The sequence below is a fragment of the Pelodiscus sinensis genome, chromosome 19 (genome assembly GCF_049634645.1).
Source record: "Pelodiscus sinensis isolate JC-2024 chromosome 19, ASM4963464v1, whole genome shotgun sequence".
NCBI lineage: Eukaryota > Metazoa > Chordata > Testudines > Trionychidae > Pelodiscus > Pelodiscus sinensis.
In genome coordinates, this window is record NC_134729.1 from 24467665 (window position 1) to 24485604 (window position 17940).

The 17940-nt window shown below is 39.0% G+C and overlaps 1 protein-coding gene across 3 annotated transcripts in view; it reads left to right on the forward strand.

Moving 5' to 3' along the window:
* Positions 1 to 17940, forward strand: part of LOC102457986 (scaffold attachment factor B1) — a 44280-nt gene that overhangs the window by 4720 nt on the left and 21620 nt on the right. For all 3 annotated transcript variants that reach the window (XM_075903089.1, XM_075903090.1, XM_075903091.1), the window contains exons 3-11: positions 3688 to 3749; positions 3830 to 4036; positions 5017 to 5079; positions 7434 to 7461; positions 8352 to 8850; positions 9250 to 9296; positions 15111 to 15211; positions 16567 to 16716; positions 16811 to 16890. In XM_075903089.1, the coding sequence (XP_075759204.1) occupies positions 3688 to 3749; positions 3830 to 4036; positions 5017 to 5079; positions 7434 to 7461; positions 8352 to 8850; positions 9250 to 9296; positions 15111 to 15211; positions 16567 to 16716; positions 16811 to 16890 (1237 nt within the window). The remainder of the gene's footprint in view (positions 1 to 3687; positions 3750 to 3829; positions 4037 to 5016; positions 5080 to 7433; positions 7462 to 8351; positions 8851 to 9249; positions 9297 to 15110; positions 15212 to 16566; positions 16717 to 16810; positions 16891 to 17940) is intronic.

The window sequence follows — 17940 nt, forward strand, 5'->3', positions numbered from 1 at the left end:
TATCTCTAGAAGACTTACCCGGCATTGCTTGGGTCCTTTTGGTGGCTTTGGGAGTTGCAGGAGTCAGGGCAGGAAGTTTGGTGTGATGGGGGTACAGGAGTCAGGACAAGGGTTCAAGACAGGAGGCCGTGAGGAGTCAGGTGGTCACTGGGGTTCCTTCTGGGAGGGGGCTATGTGGCCCCTGCAGTGCTTTTGGGCAGGGGGGTGGGGTGCTGCCACTGCCTGATTCCCCTGGTTTGTGGCTTCTGCAGGGCAGTGGAACTGCTGGCTGGCAGAGTTCCTTCCACATCCCCCGTCTAGGGATGTAATGCTATAGTTGATTAATTGATTAAGCAAAAGCTTATAGGTTAATGCTATAGACGACACACATTTCCCTCTCCTTTCCCTGCCAGTAAATTTTTTAACAGGCTGGTTTGCGACAGGTCTGGGACCTAACCCTTCTGCAGCTCTGCATTTATAGAATCATAGAATACCAGGACTGGAAGGGACCTTGAGAGGTCATCGAGTCCAGTCCCCTGCCCTCATGGCAGGACCAAGTACTGTCTAGACCATCCCTGATAGACATTTATCTAACCTACTTTTTAATATCTCCAGAGATAAAGATTCCACAGCCTCCCTGGGCAATTTATTCCAGTGTTTACCCACCCTGACAGGAAGTTTTTCCTAATGTCCAACCTAAACCTCCTTTGCTGAAGTTTAAGCCCATTGCTTCTTGTCCTATCCTCAGAGGCCAAGATGAACAGGTTTTTCTCCCTCCTCCTTACGACATCCTTTTAGATACCTGAAAACTGCTATCATGGTCCGTCCGTCCCCCCCTCAATCTTCTCTCTTCTAAACTAAACAAACCCAGTTCTTTCAGCCTTCCTTCATAGGTCACGTTCTCTAGACCTTTAATCATTCTTGTTGCTCTTCTTTGGGCCCTCTCCAATTTCTCCATATCTTTCTTGAAATGTGGTGCCCAAAACTGGACACAATACTCCAAGAGTAGAGTAGAGCCGAAGAATTACTTCTTGTCTTGCTCATGAAGGGGGAAATCTCGCTCCCCTGGGGTACAGAGCCCCCAGAAGGGTCCGAGGCCGGAGGTCAAATCAGTGAGGCAGGAGAGAAACCTAGAAGAGAAAACTTTGATGCATGCATGCAAGCTGTCACTTCCAAGAGTGAAGCAGCAGCCCTGACAGACAGATTCAGGTATCCTATATACAGAATGCTTAGACAGTTCAGTTGTGGATTGTTCTTCTTTAACATATCAAAGTCTCAGCAGAAGTACTCTGAGACTTCTGATCACCCCAGGAGTGCTAGAAGTAAGTTTTTACAGTACACAAAGCCACATGAGAACTTGAGTGGAGGAGTCTACAAGGCAAACTGTGACAAAGATAAGGGTTTACATGACAAATTGTGACAGACTAGGAGTATCCATGAATTTGAGATAGTCATTTGTAAGGGTCTTTGATTAGAGTTAATTTGATTTCACTCTGATACAGGGAGAGAGATCTGGAAAACTTTTTAACCCTTACAGCAGTTTTCTTTCAGAGAGTTTTGATTTCTGCACAGTTCCCCCTTTGACACAATTGGAGTTATTTGATTTTCCCCACACTCACAACACACGTGTTAATGCATCCTAGCATCATGTTTGCTTTTTTGTAACAGCGTCACACTGTTGACTCGTATTTAGCTTTTGGTCCACTATAACCCGTTGATCCCTTTCTGCCGTACTCCTTCCTAGACAGTCGCTTCCCATTGTGTATGTGTATTTAAAGCGTATTAGGAGCCAGGCAGGCAGGCAGCCTGGCTCACGCTGGGTCCGGGATCTCTCTTCGTTTCAGGTCGGCATTTCAAGTGTATTAAGAGCCAGCCAGGCAACCCAGCTCAGTTCTGGCTCACGTTGGGTCCAGGAGCTCAGTCGTGTCCCGTCCCCCCGTTTCCCCAGACAGGAACTGCTGCTACCCTGCACTGCTGCCTCTTTCTCAGAAGCAGCAGCACAGGGTGACAGGCAGCTGGTCCATGAATTGAACTGGCTTTTAAACTGGCTACCCTCACAGACCAGCTCCCACTTGGCACCCAGTGCTGCTGCGTCTGATACAGTGGCTACTGGCCCTGCCCTCGGGAACTACAGAGTAGTCAACAAATGGATAAAATTTTATGAGGTTACTCGACTATTCAGTTAACCGATATTTAACATCCTACCTCCATCCAGTGCTGTGGCCAAGGGCAGGGGGGCAACTTACCTGGGCCAATGGCTGCAACATGGAGAATCTGGTCACTTTCTTTCTGGTGTTGCCTCCCCCCTGTGGTCACTCTGAAGCATAGCTGCTCCCCACACTTGTTGCCCCCTCTCTGTGTTACTCTTCAGTATAACTGTTGCCTATCATTTGCCTCCATTTCTGTGTTAGGGAAAACACTTTGATTCCTAGTACAGCCCGTTTTCCTGGCACAGCCAAAACCTTGACCTTTCTTTAATTTAGAGTAAGAGAAAGTTGCGTACCAAATTTGGTGGTTCTAGTTCTTACTGTTTAGGCGAAGTTCTTGAATAAACAGTGTCACTGATAGACTGACTGACACACACAAAGGCACAGACTCTAAAATGGGAGAGGAACCAAAGGCCCGGGCCTGCATGTAGCCTATGGCTTGCCAAGATCAGGGTTCCTTCCCAGCATTGGGGAGTCTGTACTGGTGCTTCTGCCGCACTGCACTCCTGAAGCACAAAAATCTACTAGTTTGGTGCCTCTCCTTCCCCCAAAGTCTGGTGTGAGAGGGGAATGCGGGGAGTATCTTTTTCCTTCTCAGTCAGGGGCCATATGGGTGAAGGTTTGTTTTGGTTTTTTTGCTTCTTATTTATGTGCCCCCCCCCCCCCAACTGATTTTTCTGTGGTTCAGCGCCCCCTGACCAAAAAAAGTTTCCCAACCCATGTTCTAAAAGATAGAAAGATTGATGTATTTGTGTAGTAACATAATTACACATGAATGGTGCCCTGAAGATCTTTAAATCAAAGGCTTTAAATCACTCTTTTAATCAATCTTTAAATCACTTCCACAAAGTGATCTCCTTGCAATAGTGGGATAGAAATTATAAACAGATAACGGACTAATCTGTTTCAGAGATGAAAAGGGCATAAACAGCGAAAGCAAAATTATTCATTAAGAATTTTAACTTTTGTAAAAAAGTTTATCTTTATAATGCCCTTTTATTGAGGTGTATTGGGATGAGAGAATGACGTAGAGAAATATAAAGGCACCTGGGATATGACTGTGCTACAGCAGCAGCTCATAGTAAGGATGAGCACATCATTAGATACATCATTAAAAGTGTTTTGTTTTTTTCCTGTTGATGCCGATCTCTCTCTCTCTCTGAGATGGTTGCTTGGTTAACCTCACCATGTCTGTATTGGGGGGTTAGGTCAGCCTACCTTCAGAGTTCATGGTATGAAGTCTTTAAAGCCCTGTATGACACAGCTAGGGCAGCCTAAGGTTTAGGTGTAGAACAGAAACTAAACACACTTCACTTCAAGTTGATGTCATGTAATGACATCGTAGAGATAAATACAGTCCAGGTTATCTGAAGCCCCAGAATCAGGGTCTTGAGTTTTTTCCAAAAATTAATCCTTAAGGTTGAATAGTCAGTTTAGCAAAGAATGTGTGTATTCTGAAGAACATACTGCTTTTAATACTTAGAATATTGCTATTTTATAGGGCGAAAACCAGAAGAAGGAGTTGAAGACAATGGACTGGAGGAAAACTCTAGAGATGAACAGGTATGTGAAATCATGATGAAGATTAGAGTGCTGTTTTTTTAAGTCACAGTGAATATACCACTGTTCTTTTCTTTTTACAGGAGGATATTGAAGCAAGTTTGGATAACTTGCAGGATATTGATATGATGGATATTAGTGTTTTAGATGAAGCTGAAATAGATAATGGCAGTGCTGTAGACTGTGGAGAAGATTACAATGCTGACAATATTCTTGACTCGCTATCTGATGGTAAAGAGAATATTGATGCAGAAATGAAAGAACTTCCAGATCAACTTACAGAAAATGAGGTAAGTAACTGGCAAAATTATTTTTCACATATTTGAATTCTGAATGTTGTAGATGATATGTATCACTTCAGTGTCAGGAATAAAAAATTATACGTTCTCCACATCATCTCTGTAAATAATGTCGTTAAAATTACTTAGATTTTAAGTATTTGCTTATTCTACTTTATTCTAATTCTACATTCTCATTCTTGTAAATTACACTTTTGTATGACTGAGAGCTATATGAATGACTCAGATGTGCATTAATAAAATACAGGACTATGTAGCACTTTAAAGACTAACAAGATGGTTTATTAGATCGTGGGCCACGAAAGCTCATCATCTAATAAACCATCTTGTTAGTCTTTAAAGTGCTACATAGTCCTGTATTTTGTTTCAGCTACACCAGACTAACACGGCTACATTTCTATCACTTTTCAGATGTGCATTAATTGCACAGTATATTTTCACTGGGCTAACACAGAATTTTAAATATTTTGCTCACTTCAGGATTCTCCCAATATTACCTTTTGTCTATTTTAGGAATGCCAATTTGTAGTAACGTTACTACTCTTACATCTTAAATTCTACCAATTTGGCCTCAGCCCCTTAATCTGAAAGTCAAAATCTGTCAGACTTTTCCCTTTCAAAAAAGAAGTAAAGCAATGAGACATATCAGTGTTTAAAACAATCAAACAAATAAAGAAATTTTCTCCTCATATGAGTTTTGTGTGCAATTGTAAACTCATGTTTAAGTGCTAATGAAGAATTTCATTAAATTATTTTTAAAAATCCTGATGTTTTTCAGCATTCTTGCATAAAGTTTTACAGTTTGGGAGCAGAAGTTCCTCTGAATATTGGTGAATATTTATACAAATGCTACCTCCCTGGGAAAATCACATAAAAATAGTGTTGTTTCTTCTACCTTCCAGTCTTTTATTTATGTTTTTAATTTCTTAAATTTTTGTAAGGGGTGAAATAACTTCCATTTAATCTTTCAGGAAGACTGTGAAGAAATTGGAAATAATGTAGATGCTGCCTCATCTGATTTAAGTTTAATGAAGGTAAATTGAAAGTTTAGTTCTATTGAAGGTTATGTAGGCAATACTAGATAGAAAATTGCCAATTAATCTTTCAGCATAATAAAATTCAACTATTTTACTCCAACTGGAGTACTTGTTATAAAATATTGTAAATACTCAGTACAGTGGGGCCTCAGCAGGGCAGTGCCTACTTATTTTGAAGTCTGGAACACAATCTTTACTCGTATCTATAAACCTGAGAACATCTGCCAGTTGTGGTTGCTCACTTCCAGCAGTTATCATCCTCCACTATTTGACGTGAGTTGTAAATAAAAGTATTTTTATTTGGAAAAGCTTAACTTCCTTTTGTGAGAGCACCAAAAGAATTTAAATACCCCTGTTATGCATATTTTAAATAACTTTATTTTAGAGGAAAAAACCCCACCCCATTAATGCTAACATTACATCATCTGATTTTCATGTCACATCATTTCATTTTTTATCATTGTGAATTATAGTGGCCACTTTAGATTGAATTTCTATAATCTGGCACCATTGGGACCTAACTGGTTCTGAACCAGAAAATTTGTCAAACCATGGGAGGTCAATATTGTCTCGCAGCATTACCAATATTTCCACTGTTACCGAGCACTTAAACATTTAGGGATAAATTAGAGCTAAATAACAGCACAATTAGAACCGTGAGAACACTGAGAGCTGGGACTGGTGGCTGTAAACAATCTGTTTGAGATCATGGGGAAATCGGCCACACTAGAGATGTTAGCGTGTTGTCGTTTACACAATTAACCAATACACCTGAGCTTATTAGTTAATCTTAACTACTACACACATTTCTCCCACACACACTTGCTGCCTCTGTATCAGAGGCAGGAGCATAGAAGGTGAGGGAAGTGGTACATGGGGGAAGCTGGCTTTCAAGCCGACTCCCTGTGAGTACCAGCTCCGCAGAGCTGCCACGAGCTAGTGGTTGCTCACCCACCCCTTGCGCAAGTTAAACATGTAAACACTGAAAAAATATCAGCAGTTACACGTTTACAAAAATAAAAATTTGCTAACATCCCTAGGCCACACACATAAGTGGATATCCAACTAACTAAAATGCTGGAACTAGGGATGTTAAATATTGGTTAATTGAATAGTTGATTAACCTCATGTATTTTTATCAGTTACTCGACTATTCTATAGTCCCCGGGGGTGGACCAGCAACCAGTGCACTCTGGCCCCATCCCAAGGACCCTCTGCCACTCGTTGCTGCTACCTCAGTTGTGGGGGCGCCAGATGGGAGCTGGTCCACAAGGGGAACCAGTTTAAAAAACAGCTCACGGTGCGGGGTGGCAGCAGCCCCTGTCCGGTGTGGGGGCAGTCTGAGCTCCCAGACCTGGTGCAAGCCAGAAATGAGTTGGGCTGGCTTCCCGCCTGGCTCCTAATACACTTTAAATGCAGAGCTGCAGCGAGGGCAGGTCCCAGACCCGGCGCAAGCCAGGCATGCTAAAAAATTTACTGGCAAGAAAGCGGGGGGAGGGAAATGCGTATAGTCTATAGCATGAACTGATACGCTTTTGCTTATCAGTGAATCGACTACACCAGAGCTACTCAACATGGAACCCTGTTTGTTTGCGGCCCGCAGTGGAGTTTGGATTTACGTGGGGCTCAACATGCGGCCTGCAGGTGGGAGTTCCCGGGGCTTCCAAAGCTGAGTAGCCTTGGGCTACACTGTTCCATCCCTAGCTGGAACATGGATGCTGCCGGATCAGTGTGTGCCAGACTAGAGAAGTTCAACTTGTACCTATGTGCAATGTTCTGCAGTGTCATTTTTGATGTAAACATTCTTTCTAACCTTTCATATTCTGAGGCTTTTAGCACTTTTGTGGATACAGTTTTTATCTGAGGGGTACAAAAAAAAGTATGCTCCTAACTGACAAGTTTCACTGACAAAAACCCCAGGTGTGGGAGAGGTGCGCTCCTACCAAGACAGCTACCACCACTAGTTAGAAATTGTTTAATTATACCAGCAAGACAGCTCTCCTACTGGCATGGAGCAGCTATACAAGATACCTTACAACAACAACATATCTGCTGTGGTTCAGCTATGCAGTCATAAGGTCTATAGCATAGACATAGCCTAAGTTAGCTAGGAAGACGCAACAAATGTAGCTGAGCTCAGGCAGTTGTGGTTTATTTTGTTTTCATTTAAGCAAATACATATTATTTATATAAACATCCATGTGAAATGGTTCCAGGTAAGCCATTTGTCAATACAGTAACTGAATTGTTTAACTTGAAATAATCTTCTAAAATTCTAGTTTTGTTTGTAGTTTAGACTCAGTTTATAAGGTTTATAAAAAGTGTTTTGAATGTTTTCTTTTTCTTTACAGAAAATCGAGGCATTGCCGTTGGAGCCAGGTACTAGTAAAGACCAATATAATCCCATCTTTCCAACTAATACTTTTAAAAACACTAGTTACTTTAACAAAAAATGCAATGTTATAGTTTGCATTATTCCTGTGGTGGACAATACAGATCGTGCAAGGGTCATAGAGATTGGAAACCCAATCATATCCCCAGATCTGTGAAGTAATGTCTGTCATTTAAATATTGTCACTGACATAAAGCGATTATTTAAAAGTCTCCTAAATGGCTCTAGAAAAGTTAATTCCAGTTTAAAAGCCAAAGATTCTACATGTAAAACAGATCTTGTGATATCAGAAAGTACCTTAAATTCTTTAACAAGTAGAGCAGAAAAGGCAGTATAAAACCATATTAGGGATCTAAAATTTAAAAATTAGTAACTGGAAACAGAAGAAAGAAGACAGTTTCTTCATGGAAATTCCATACAGATTCTATTCACTGTCTGGACTGAAAATATACTCATGCACCATCAGAAGATGTCCCAGTTTTCATGTTGGAGTGTCTGCTAAAAGAATTTCACAGAAATTAGAAAATTGAACTTTCAGTGCATTGGTACATTCAGTTAAGCATCTTGGATTGTGGAACTTAAATTGAGAAGAACCAGAACTGAACGATTTGATGAAGAATGTCAAGGACCAGCCAGAAGGTTTTTGTTAAATCTGTGGGGGCTTTTTCTTCACTGTAACTTTTGGGCTTACTATAATTTGTTAGGCTGCAAATAGTTTAGAACTTTTAATATTGTGTATGTTAGGGTTTTCCAATCTCTGTGTAGCTTAGACCTTCTCTTGGTGTTAGTGTGGCAGCCATGCCAGTTCCACATTTGTGATTGCATTATTTCCCTGGTGATTAAATCTTGTGCCATTCTATTCCTGTTAAATCCGTAGAAAATGAGAAAATACTCGACATTTTGGGGGAAACTTGTAAATCTGAACCACTTACAGAAGAAACTTCCGAAGTGGAGCAGCCATATGCACAAGAAGCAAGTAACGCCGTGGCAGGCAAAAAGCTAGCAGAGGAAGAGGACACGCTTGCTGCCAGTCAGTCGGAAGAGGATGCTTTAGATTTGGACAGCAAGTCAGCACAAGCTCTTTCAAGGAAGGAAGCAAAGCATGTAGTTGTAGCAAAAGGGGAGACAAGTGAACAGACAATAGATGAAGAGAAAATGGACTCTGAATCTTTAGTAGTAGAAACCATAAGTGATCAGAGTAGCAAACCATCACAAGGTCTGGAAGCCTCTAGTGGGGAAACAGCGGATAAAGATGCAGGTCTTGAAACCAAAGATAGTAAAGAAGATGCCAAGGAAACAGAAGAGAAAGCTAATTCAGAAGAATCATCAGCTACTAAAGAGTCCTCTGCCAATGAGGGCGGTGATCAGAAAAAGAGGTTTGTTTTTTCTCAGTTTTAGACCAGATGCTATCTTTTTATTGGTCATTAAGTGATGCAAATAGGCTGTTTCCTTCAATTGGCCAGCAAGACTGATGAAATTGTAGTCTGTTCCTAAAGAATCTTTTATTTCTTCTTGTGCAATTTTTAACTGACGGTTTGATTTCCTTCCTTTCCTCAACCTTCAAAGGTTGGTTTATTAAATTATTTTTTTTTTTTATCTTCTGGCAGACATAGTTTAAGAATCTGACTTCCTTTATTTCATGTCAGATTTCTTAATACAATTTTGCACAGGTGTCTTTTGTTTCTCAACTAGTTTCTGGTAGGTATTTTATTATAATTTAAAGTTAATTTTCCTTTTTTGTTTCCTCATTGAATAACACTAGTTTTTGTCTTTAGCCCTGAGGAGGACAGAGATACAAAGACAGTATCAAAAGATGAGAAAGGTATGTTAAAAAGGAGAATAATCTTCATTTTATGATTGATTTTGTAAAACCTGTATAATGTCTTTGCCTTTTTTTTTTTTTTTTTTTTTTTTTTTTTGCAAAATAGATTATTGTAAACATGTATCATTAAAATCGGTGCCAGTGTTTTCATTGACTTAAATGATTGCAAGTTTTGCCTAATTGAGGCTGTCTGCAGTATGTAACCTTTTTTAAAAAACACTTAATGTGTACTATGGGAAAGCTTATTGTTCTAATTGTGTTCTAACAATATCAGTGACTGTATCCCACAAATTGTACCACTGACTTCAGAGAGAACCTTTAATATGTGACTCATTTATCCTTCAGATCAGTGATGGTGCATATGGACACCTCATTGAGCGAAGAGCCCTTTGTTATCTTCAGTTTGTTAATTTATTCCATATATTTATATATCTTCTACTTTGCTAAATAATAAGGGTTTTAGTAATTGCATATAAATATAAATTGCAATAAGTGTACATTTCCATGTCAGTCTTCAGATTTTGTTGCCCTCAAACATTCTTTTGTTTCTTCATGGAATTTCTTTGTGGATCCCTCTTACGTGGCATGTGTACACCATGTTCAAATGAAATTATGATCTTTCATCCAGGAGCTTCAGCAAGGCTCTATTGCCTGTTTTTATATCCTTATACTTCTATGTTACCTCCCCATTCAACGGTATATAGGGCACTTGCCTCTCCATTCAGTCTTGCCTCTCCAGCAATAAAACTGAACTGGGCAGTGTCTGCCCGCTGGCACCCTTTCTTCAAATCAGTTTTGTAAATAATAGTAAGTGCAGCAAGTTCTTTAAGGATACTTTTTTGTTCTATTGACAGTCTTAAGCATTTTCTTTACATTTTTTTCCTTCTGACTATTGCTTGCTCCCTCTTCACCAAATGGCTGAGCCTTAACCCTGTCATCAAATCAGATGGATTTACACCTAGAGCATCTGTCCATTAATAGAATATTTGTTTTATGAATAACATGTTCTGAACCATACGCTGACCTTTTTCTATGAGAACTCATCACTCCATACATATTTTTATCTTCTTGAAGAGTGTATGTAGGGAGCATTAAGAGCCTTTGATGTGGGATCTTTAAAGTAAGCTGTTTTGGGATAAAAAAGGAAATCCTCTCGTGGACTGGTAACTAGTTAGATAGGAAACAATGAGTAAGAATAAATGGTCTGTTTTCAGAATGGAGATGGTAAATATTGCTGTCCCGAGGGTCTGTCTTGAGTGCAGTCCTGTTCAACATATTCATAAATGATCTGGAATAAGGGATAAACAGTGAGGAGGCAAAATTTGCAGATGATGCAAAATTAATATAGTTGAGTCCTAAGCATACTGCGAAGAGCTACAAAGGGATCTCAAAAAACTGGGTGAGCGAGCCACAAAATGGCAGATGAAATTAAGTGTTAGTAAATGCAAAGTAATGCAAATTGGAAAACAACTCCAACTATACATATAAAATGATGGGGTCTAAATTAGCTGTTAGCACTCAAGATCTTGATATCATTATGGATAGTTCTCTGAAAACATCCACTCAATTTTCAGCAGCAGTCAAGCAAACAGGATGTTGGAAATCATTAGGAAGAGAACAGATAAGAAGACACTATACATTGCCTGTATATAAATCCATAAGATGCCCACTTCTTGAATATTGCATGTGGATGTGTCACTCATCTCAAAAAAATTGGAATTGGAAAACATTCAGAAAATGGCATCAGAATTATGAGAGGAGAGATTAATAAGCCTGCTTGAAAAGAGATGATAGATTCATTAAGGATGGGTCCATCGGTGGCTGAGAGCCAGGATGTGCAGAGATGGCATCCCTAGCCTCTGTTTGTCGGAAACTGGGAATGGGCGACGGGATGGGTTGCCTGGCAAAAGCCACTGTCAGAAGACAGGATGCTGAGCTAGATGAACCTTTGGTCTCACCCAGTATAACCATTCTTATGCCTTTTGTAAATAGGCACAGCACTAAATCTTATGAGAATGAGACAGCAAACTTTGTTCTGTACCTTCACTAGAGCCTCCAAATTGAGGTTAACCAATCCAGTCCATAGTATTTTATACGGGTTTTTTTTCTAGATTCCTATTCAGTAAAAGCATACCTTTTCCAGGCTGATTTGAGGCTGCCATGTCCCTCATCTTTAGTCTCGGGAAGTCATGCAACAACAGCAAGAATCTGATTAATTGTTAAGTCACCTGTCCTTATGCAACATTTCTTTCAAGGCTGGCTGAAGTCTTTTTTTTTTACCAACCTGTCAAATGCAAATGTTTTCCTCATGTTTCTAACTCATAGAGTAGTTTCCCTGGGCTGGTGGACCTATCCCTAGTTGATCTACAAAGGAGACACACTATTCTGCACTTCTCCCACAACAACAAAGATTACTAGTATCTCCATATCAGGTTTTTGGTCCGTTTAAACCACCTACAAATGCAAGCCATGTTGTCCTGGAAATACAGGCAGTCCCCGGATTACATGGATCTGACTTACATCGGATCCCTACTTACAAACGGGGTGAGGCAACCCCGCACTAGCTGCTTTCCCCCAGCAGACCAGGGAGACGCGAAGCTAGCGCCCTCCCCCCCGCCCCCCCCCAGCAGACCAGGGAGTCGTGGAGCGGCTTTTCTCAGCAGACACGTCAGCTTGAGAATAAAGGACTGAGGGAAGTGAGGTGTGGGAGAATAAAACTGAGCTCTGGAGAAATGTTTGGCTAGAGTTTCCCCTACAGTATGTACCAGTTCCGACTTGCATACAAATTCAACTTAAGAACAAACCTACAGTCCCTATCTTGTACGTAACCCGGGGACTGCCTGTAGTCCTTACTTCATATCTGTGTTAAAACTCAAGGTGATTCGACAAGCTTATAGAACTTTTCTGCTGCTCCTAAAAAGAACCACAGTATGGTGGAAACTCTGTAAAGTAATATTTTATATCAGCAGGCAGGAGGGTGCCCAGTCATCCTCTCTTTGTCAAGAGAGAATCGAGCTATGGAAATTAGTGCCATCTTTACAAAATAACTACCACAGACAGACAAACATGCCTCAACATTCAGTACTCAGCCAATGACTAGTAGTTGCTGAAGGAAGCCATCCTCAATCCTCTATTCTGTAGATGCAGTCTCCCATGTTATGGGTGCTTGCCAACAAGAACATCAAATACTTATCTTTTTTTTCTCAGAGTGCATACTGCATGCAGATGTGTTATTCCATCTTAAAAAAGAGCTGAGGATCCTTCCAGTATTCTTTCCTCTGAAACTTAGAGACCCATGGTCAGTGGGACCCAAGATGTCCAGAAGATCATTGATAGATGTGCTCACTAGGTGTTTCTGAACCTTGCAGAAGTAGTGTTTATTTAGGGCGAGATCAGTCTTACAGGTCCCACCTATTCACCAGTTGAGAGTTGAGCCAATTACTGTTCGCATCAGGGAGGCTGTGGAAGCTAAAAATATAGGGGGGTTGTCTTCAGCTCAGTGAGGTGAAGGTTTGTAAATTCTTATCTGATTTAACTGGGTTTGTGGGGGGAAAGAGTGAATGCTTCAAAGAAATGCAGGGAATCGATATTTTAAGTGTTGATCCCAGTACTACTACTACTTTGGGTATAGTCTTCAGATTTCTCTTTCATCAACAACTGAGACCAGGAACCATTTAATCCTTTTATCTGTAAGGATTGCCTTACTATTGTTTGCTGACTAGGCTCTTGACTGGCAATATGTCTTTTCTTGTCCATTCTTCTCAAGCGCTGAAGAATCCACACTGTCTTAGGGCCGCACTCTAAAGACTGGAAAATCCTCTGAAATGAGATCAGTAGGGATTTTTTTATGTGTGCGTGAAGGTATAGAAGTGAACATAACATAAGAACATAAACCTTGCATTTAAATATTTACAACAACGATGAATTGGGACAGTCTATAAATCTACCAATGTTTCTATTGCATTCTAAAAGATTTTATTTTAAAAAATTAATGTGTTTCAAATATGATTTACAATATTTTTGTTTTAAATCTTTGAAAAAATATTGCACAGTCCTCTCTTTGAAGCAAGTGATAGTTAATAGATAACATTGAGGATTTTACATACAATAGTCATGAGGCTTAACTTTGCATAATTTATGAAGAGAGAACTCTGGCTTCTGCCTCAGTAAAATGTTATGTCAAGGAGCAGGACAAGCAGGAGTGTAATAGTTTTGTAATATTTCTTCACCTACCATCTTAACTGTTGCACAAATAGCACCCAACATGTAACTTTTATATGCTTTGTGAATTTACATATCCTGCCTTCATAATACAGAGCTACTTGATTTTGCTACTTGTATCCACTAGAGTGCTCACAGATGCCCAGAGTAGTGAGCATGCGGATCCTAAACATTCTAAGGGAGGCTCTGATACTGACTGACAGGCTATGTTTACCCATGTGGTTGACAGACTAGCCAGTTAACAGGTAGTTGCCCTACATGACTTATAGTCATTCGGGGAAGTATCTGTTGTGAATCTGTGTCTTGTTTACAGAAACAGGTTTTGAAATCTGCCAGTATGACAAAGAATGGCAGATGTTAAATTTAAACAGAAATGTTTTTGGGCAGTTCACCCAGACCCTGTAGAGAGGTTGATTATCCCACCAGAGAAGCTCAGACCAGAGAATTTATGGAAGATGATGAAATCTCTTGACAAGATAAAGAATATGGAAAAGTGGAGAGAGCATCAGAGCTTAAAGCTCAGGTGGTTGTGCGTGGTGGGTGGGTTTTTTGTTTTGTTTTAAACTTACCAACATACTGGAGAACAGCCTGTGTTCCGTGAGCAGATTACATGAAATAGTCCAAAAAATTCTTGGTGAAATGAAATATGCAGAATTAGATTCTTGTATGCAAAACCAGTTTTAGAAGGCTGTTGGCACGAAGCACTGCTAACCATACTGAGGATCGCAAGAGTATTAGTTGGATCAAGAAAAATGTTTCCCGTGCACAACTCTTGTTGGAAGTGAGAACCTATGGAGAAGAAATGCTGTGATTTGGAAAATAGAACTTTGTCAAGAGAAGAGGCTTTAGTAAAGCTAGCTGTCATTTGGTGAAGGAACTGGAACGAATATCAGCAGTTCTAAGAGACCAGAAGAAAAAATATCTCCAAACTGAGCAACTATTTGTTCATTTGTAGATAACTAGATCAAGATCTGCTCCCAGTTAAGGAGGACTCAGAAGGCTAAGGAAATTAAGCAAGTGGTACTAGGATTAATAAAAAGATAACATCAGTTATGGACAGCAAGGACATTTCATAGAGGGTGAAAACTTCCAAACCCAATTTAGTGCATTGACAGCTAATCCGATAATCAAAGCAAAGTAAACCTACACGTACATAGGGAAGAACAAGTGATCCCGTATGGCAGTAGCAGCCATGCAAGTCACTTAGTTTTCTAAGTCACTTTGACCCATAGTTTTAAAGACATTTAGGAATCTGGCAGTCAAAAATTCCACTTTCTCATAGCACAAATATTTCACAAATATAAGTGAGCTCCACAAGGACAAAATATCTCTAAGAGCTACAGTTACTTAAGGTGAGTAACCACCATTCTATTTAGTGAGTCTTCGTCTTTGTACTAAATTTTTATCATACATGTCAAAGCTTGTTATAACTGCAAATACTTTGAACTTCAAGGTACTATTCACTTTCAAGAAAGTCAGTGAAGGTAAATTTTACACTTTATATTTCAGTTGACAGTTTAAATGACTAAAGAATGTGAACCGGAATTGGTTTTTTAAATTATGGTGAAATAATGAGTTTTCTCTTTGAATTAGGTCGCACTAGTAGCAGTTCTGGTAGAAACTTTTGGGTCAGTGGACTTGCCTCCACTACTAGAGCTACAGACTTGAAGAATCTTTTTAGCAAATATGGAAAGGTAAGATTTTTGATCTTTTTACCCAGAACTGCCTAACAATATCTTCTCTTGGATTTTTCTATTTTAAAATATTTTAATTGAATACCAGTATCACAAATGACGTACAGATAATTGATAAGTAAATTATCAAAAATATTCTTGGTACACACAATAGAAAATAAAGTGTACTAATCTAAGCAATTTAAACTTTTGTATTTTATTCCTCACCCATACAAAAAATACATTTTTTTCTTCTCCAGATCCTGGTTTGAATCAGTTAAGCTAATGGTTTTGTTACATATATTTCTATATTTTCTTTACTGTAGTGTCACCCTCATGGTCATTCAGCATGAACTTAATAATGCTAAGGGGATATATTTGAAATGGAATGAAATAATATTGGAATTTGCAGCCTTTTTTCTGGTGTGATGCATCAGAATGTCTCCAAATGTTCTTAAGTCCAAAGATTTTTTTGTCTAAAATTGACACTGATAACAAATAACACCCGAAAAAAGGTTTTATATGCTGCTGTTTAATGGTATGCTGAATTAAATTCTATGTTCCCCTGTTAAGAGAAATTGAAAGGGCTGATTTAATGGATGATGAATGCCAAAATTAGTGACTTCTCTCATTCTTGAGGGAATGTTTAAGTACTTTCTCAGAAATCCAGTATCATCTTTTAAAACAACATTGTCAGATACCGTGAGAGTATTTAAATGTTGTTTCACTGAAAGCAGAGGTAAGCACTTTCTGCAAATTTAACTTGAGGAGAAAACAAAACTTACGTTGTAGTCTTATGTTAAATCAAATTAAGCTGAGCTTGAGCAGCCCCCACTCACACTGCAGTGAGCCTGGCCTGACCGGAACAGCCTGCCGCACCACGTGAAGGGCCCCGCCCCACTCCTGCCTGTCCACATTTAAGTAGTTAACTGGTTAAACATAATGTTTAACTGATTAAATGGGATTTTTACATCTCTAGTATCAACATGGGTGGAAATTACACTTGCTTTCAACCATTGTTCCTCTTGTTGCTTGCCATCAGAACGATGCTGGTGACACCCAGAAGAACTAATTGATTGTACAAGATTATTTATAAATAGATTTCACTTTGCTTTTCACTAGTTGAACTTTTGCAACATTGTATTTAGAAAAATGGGTGCATGCTTGATTCCAAAAGATACTGGTTTTGTAATTTATTGCTTAAAAATAGATATTCAGGGTATGATAGGCTTCATTTTAATAGTTAAAACAGGTGAGGGAGAAAACAAACTAATTCTTTAAGTAAACTAAAGTAATACTTCAATAAACTAATACTTAAATGAACTCTGTGTTTTGTGTACTTGCATTAGAATGACTATATAATTGTCTTCTGTAAGGTTGTTGGTGCAAAGGTGGTGACCAATGCTCGCAGTCCTGGTTCTCGCTGCTATGGTTTTGTTACAATGTCTACAGCTGAAGAGGCAACAAAGTGTATTACGCATCTTCACAAAACAGAGTTACATGGGAAAATAATTTCTGTAGAAAAGGTAAGAGATAATTCTCTAAAAGATAGAATAACACCATTATGAATTCCTAAAATATTTCAATATTTCAACTGGTGTTTGCCAAATATAATTTCAGGCAAAAAATGAACCTGCTGGAAAGAAGCCTACAGAGAAAAAAGAGAATGAAGTAAAGAAGGATACAGTTATCAGTGAGAGGTATCATTCTATAGCTACTGAAAAATAGTTTGGTAGTTTTGAGACATTTTCTACTTTATATGGAAAAACAAAGCTATGTAATTGAGCATGGTGAATACACTGAGGTCTGGAGTGAGTCATGCAAAAATATTTTTCCATCAGAATTTATTAAAAAGCAATGAATGTCATTAAAATAGGAAAGGTACGATGATTTTTTTCTAAAAATTAAAATACTGTTTTGTTTCAGAATTTGTATTCTCAACATTATGTTGGATTCTGGTTTTCAGAAACAGCAACCAATGAAAACTTCGGCATTTGTAACTTCAAAAATCAATGTTAACAAAAATTGGCAGATGTTTTAGAGGTGTTTCAACAGAACTCAGTCCTGTTCTTGACAGATGTAAATTACTGTCCTCTTGTATTTTTGTTCTCATCTAGTCTGTTCTTGGTGTGTGTCTTAAATAATTTGAGGGGCAGTTTTTGGTTGGTTATTCTATATTGGAATATGTAAGATTTCTGGTCAACTGTATACAGTCAGAAATCAAACCTCTATATCTGATTATCTAGGAACTAATGAGACTTAAATAGCAAAAAAGAAACAGTTTAAAAAAAAAACCCTGAAAATAAATTCCTGATTGAGCTACGTTGGACTTTCCTGATTAGACTTTGAAGTATCCTGATTAGTGTTGGGGTTGGGGAAAACCTTAAGAATTGGTTATTTTCATTGAATGCTAATTTTCCCTTCTATTCACTTAGAACTTTAGTCCCATTTCTTAATTCGATTTTCCAGTTCAGTGTTTTGACTCTCTGCTGTTCTACTGTAATGACTGTTCTTTCTGATCACTCACAGTAAGTGCAGATATTTCAGCTGTATGACTTGTTAGGCATATAAGGCCCATGTTTTGTCAGTCATAAATATTCTTATGCCAGCCTGCAAATGATAGCTTTTGCTACATGTCACTATTATAAACCTGTGGCTACTCCCCAGTTTGATCCATACATTAGTCTTTCCCAATTAGAGCTTTTTACACACAAGACATTCTCTCATGCCACAAGGCTACCTAGTGCAAC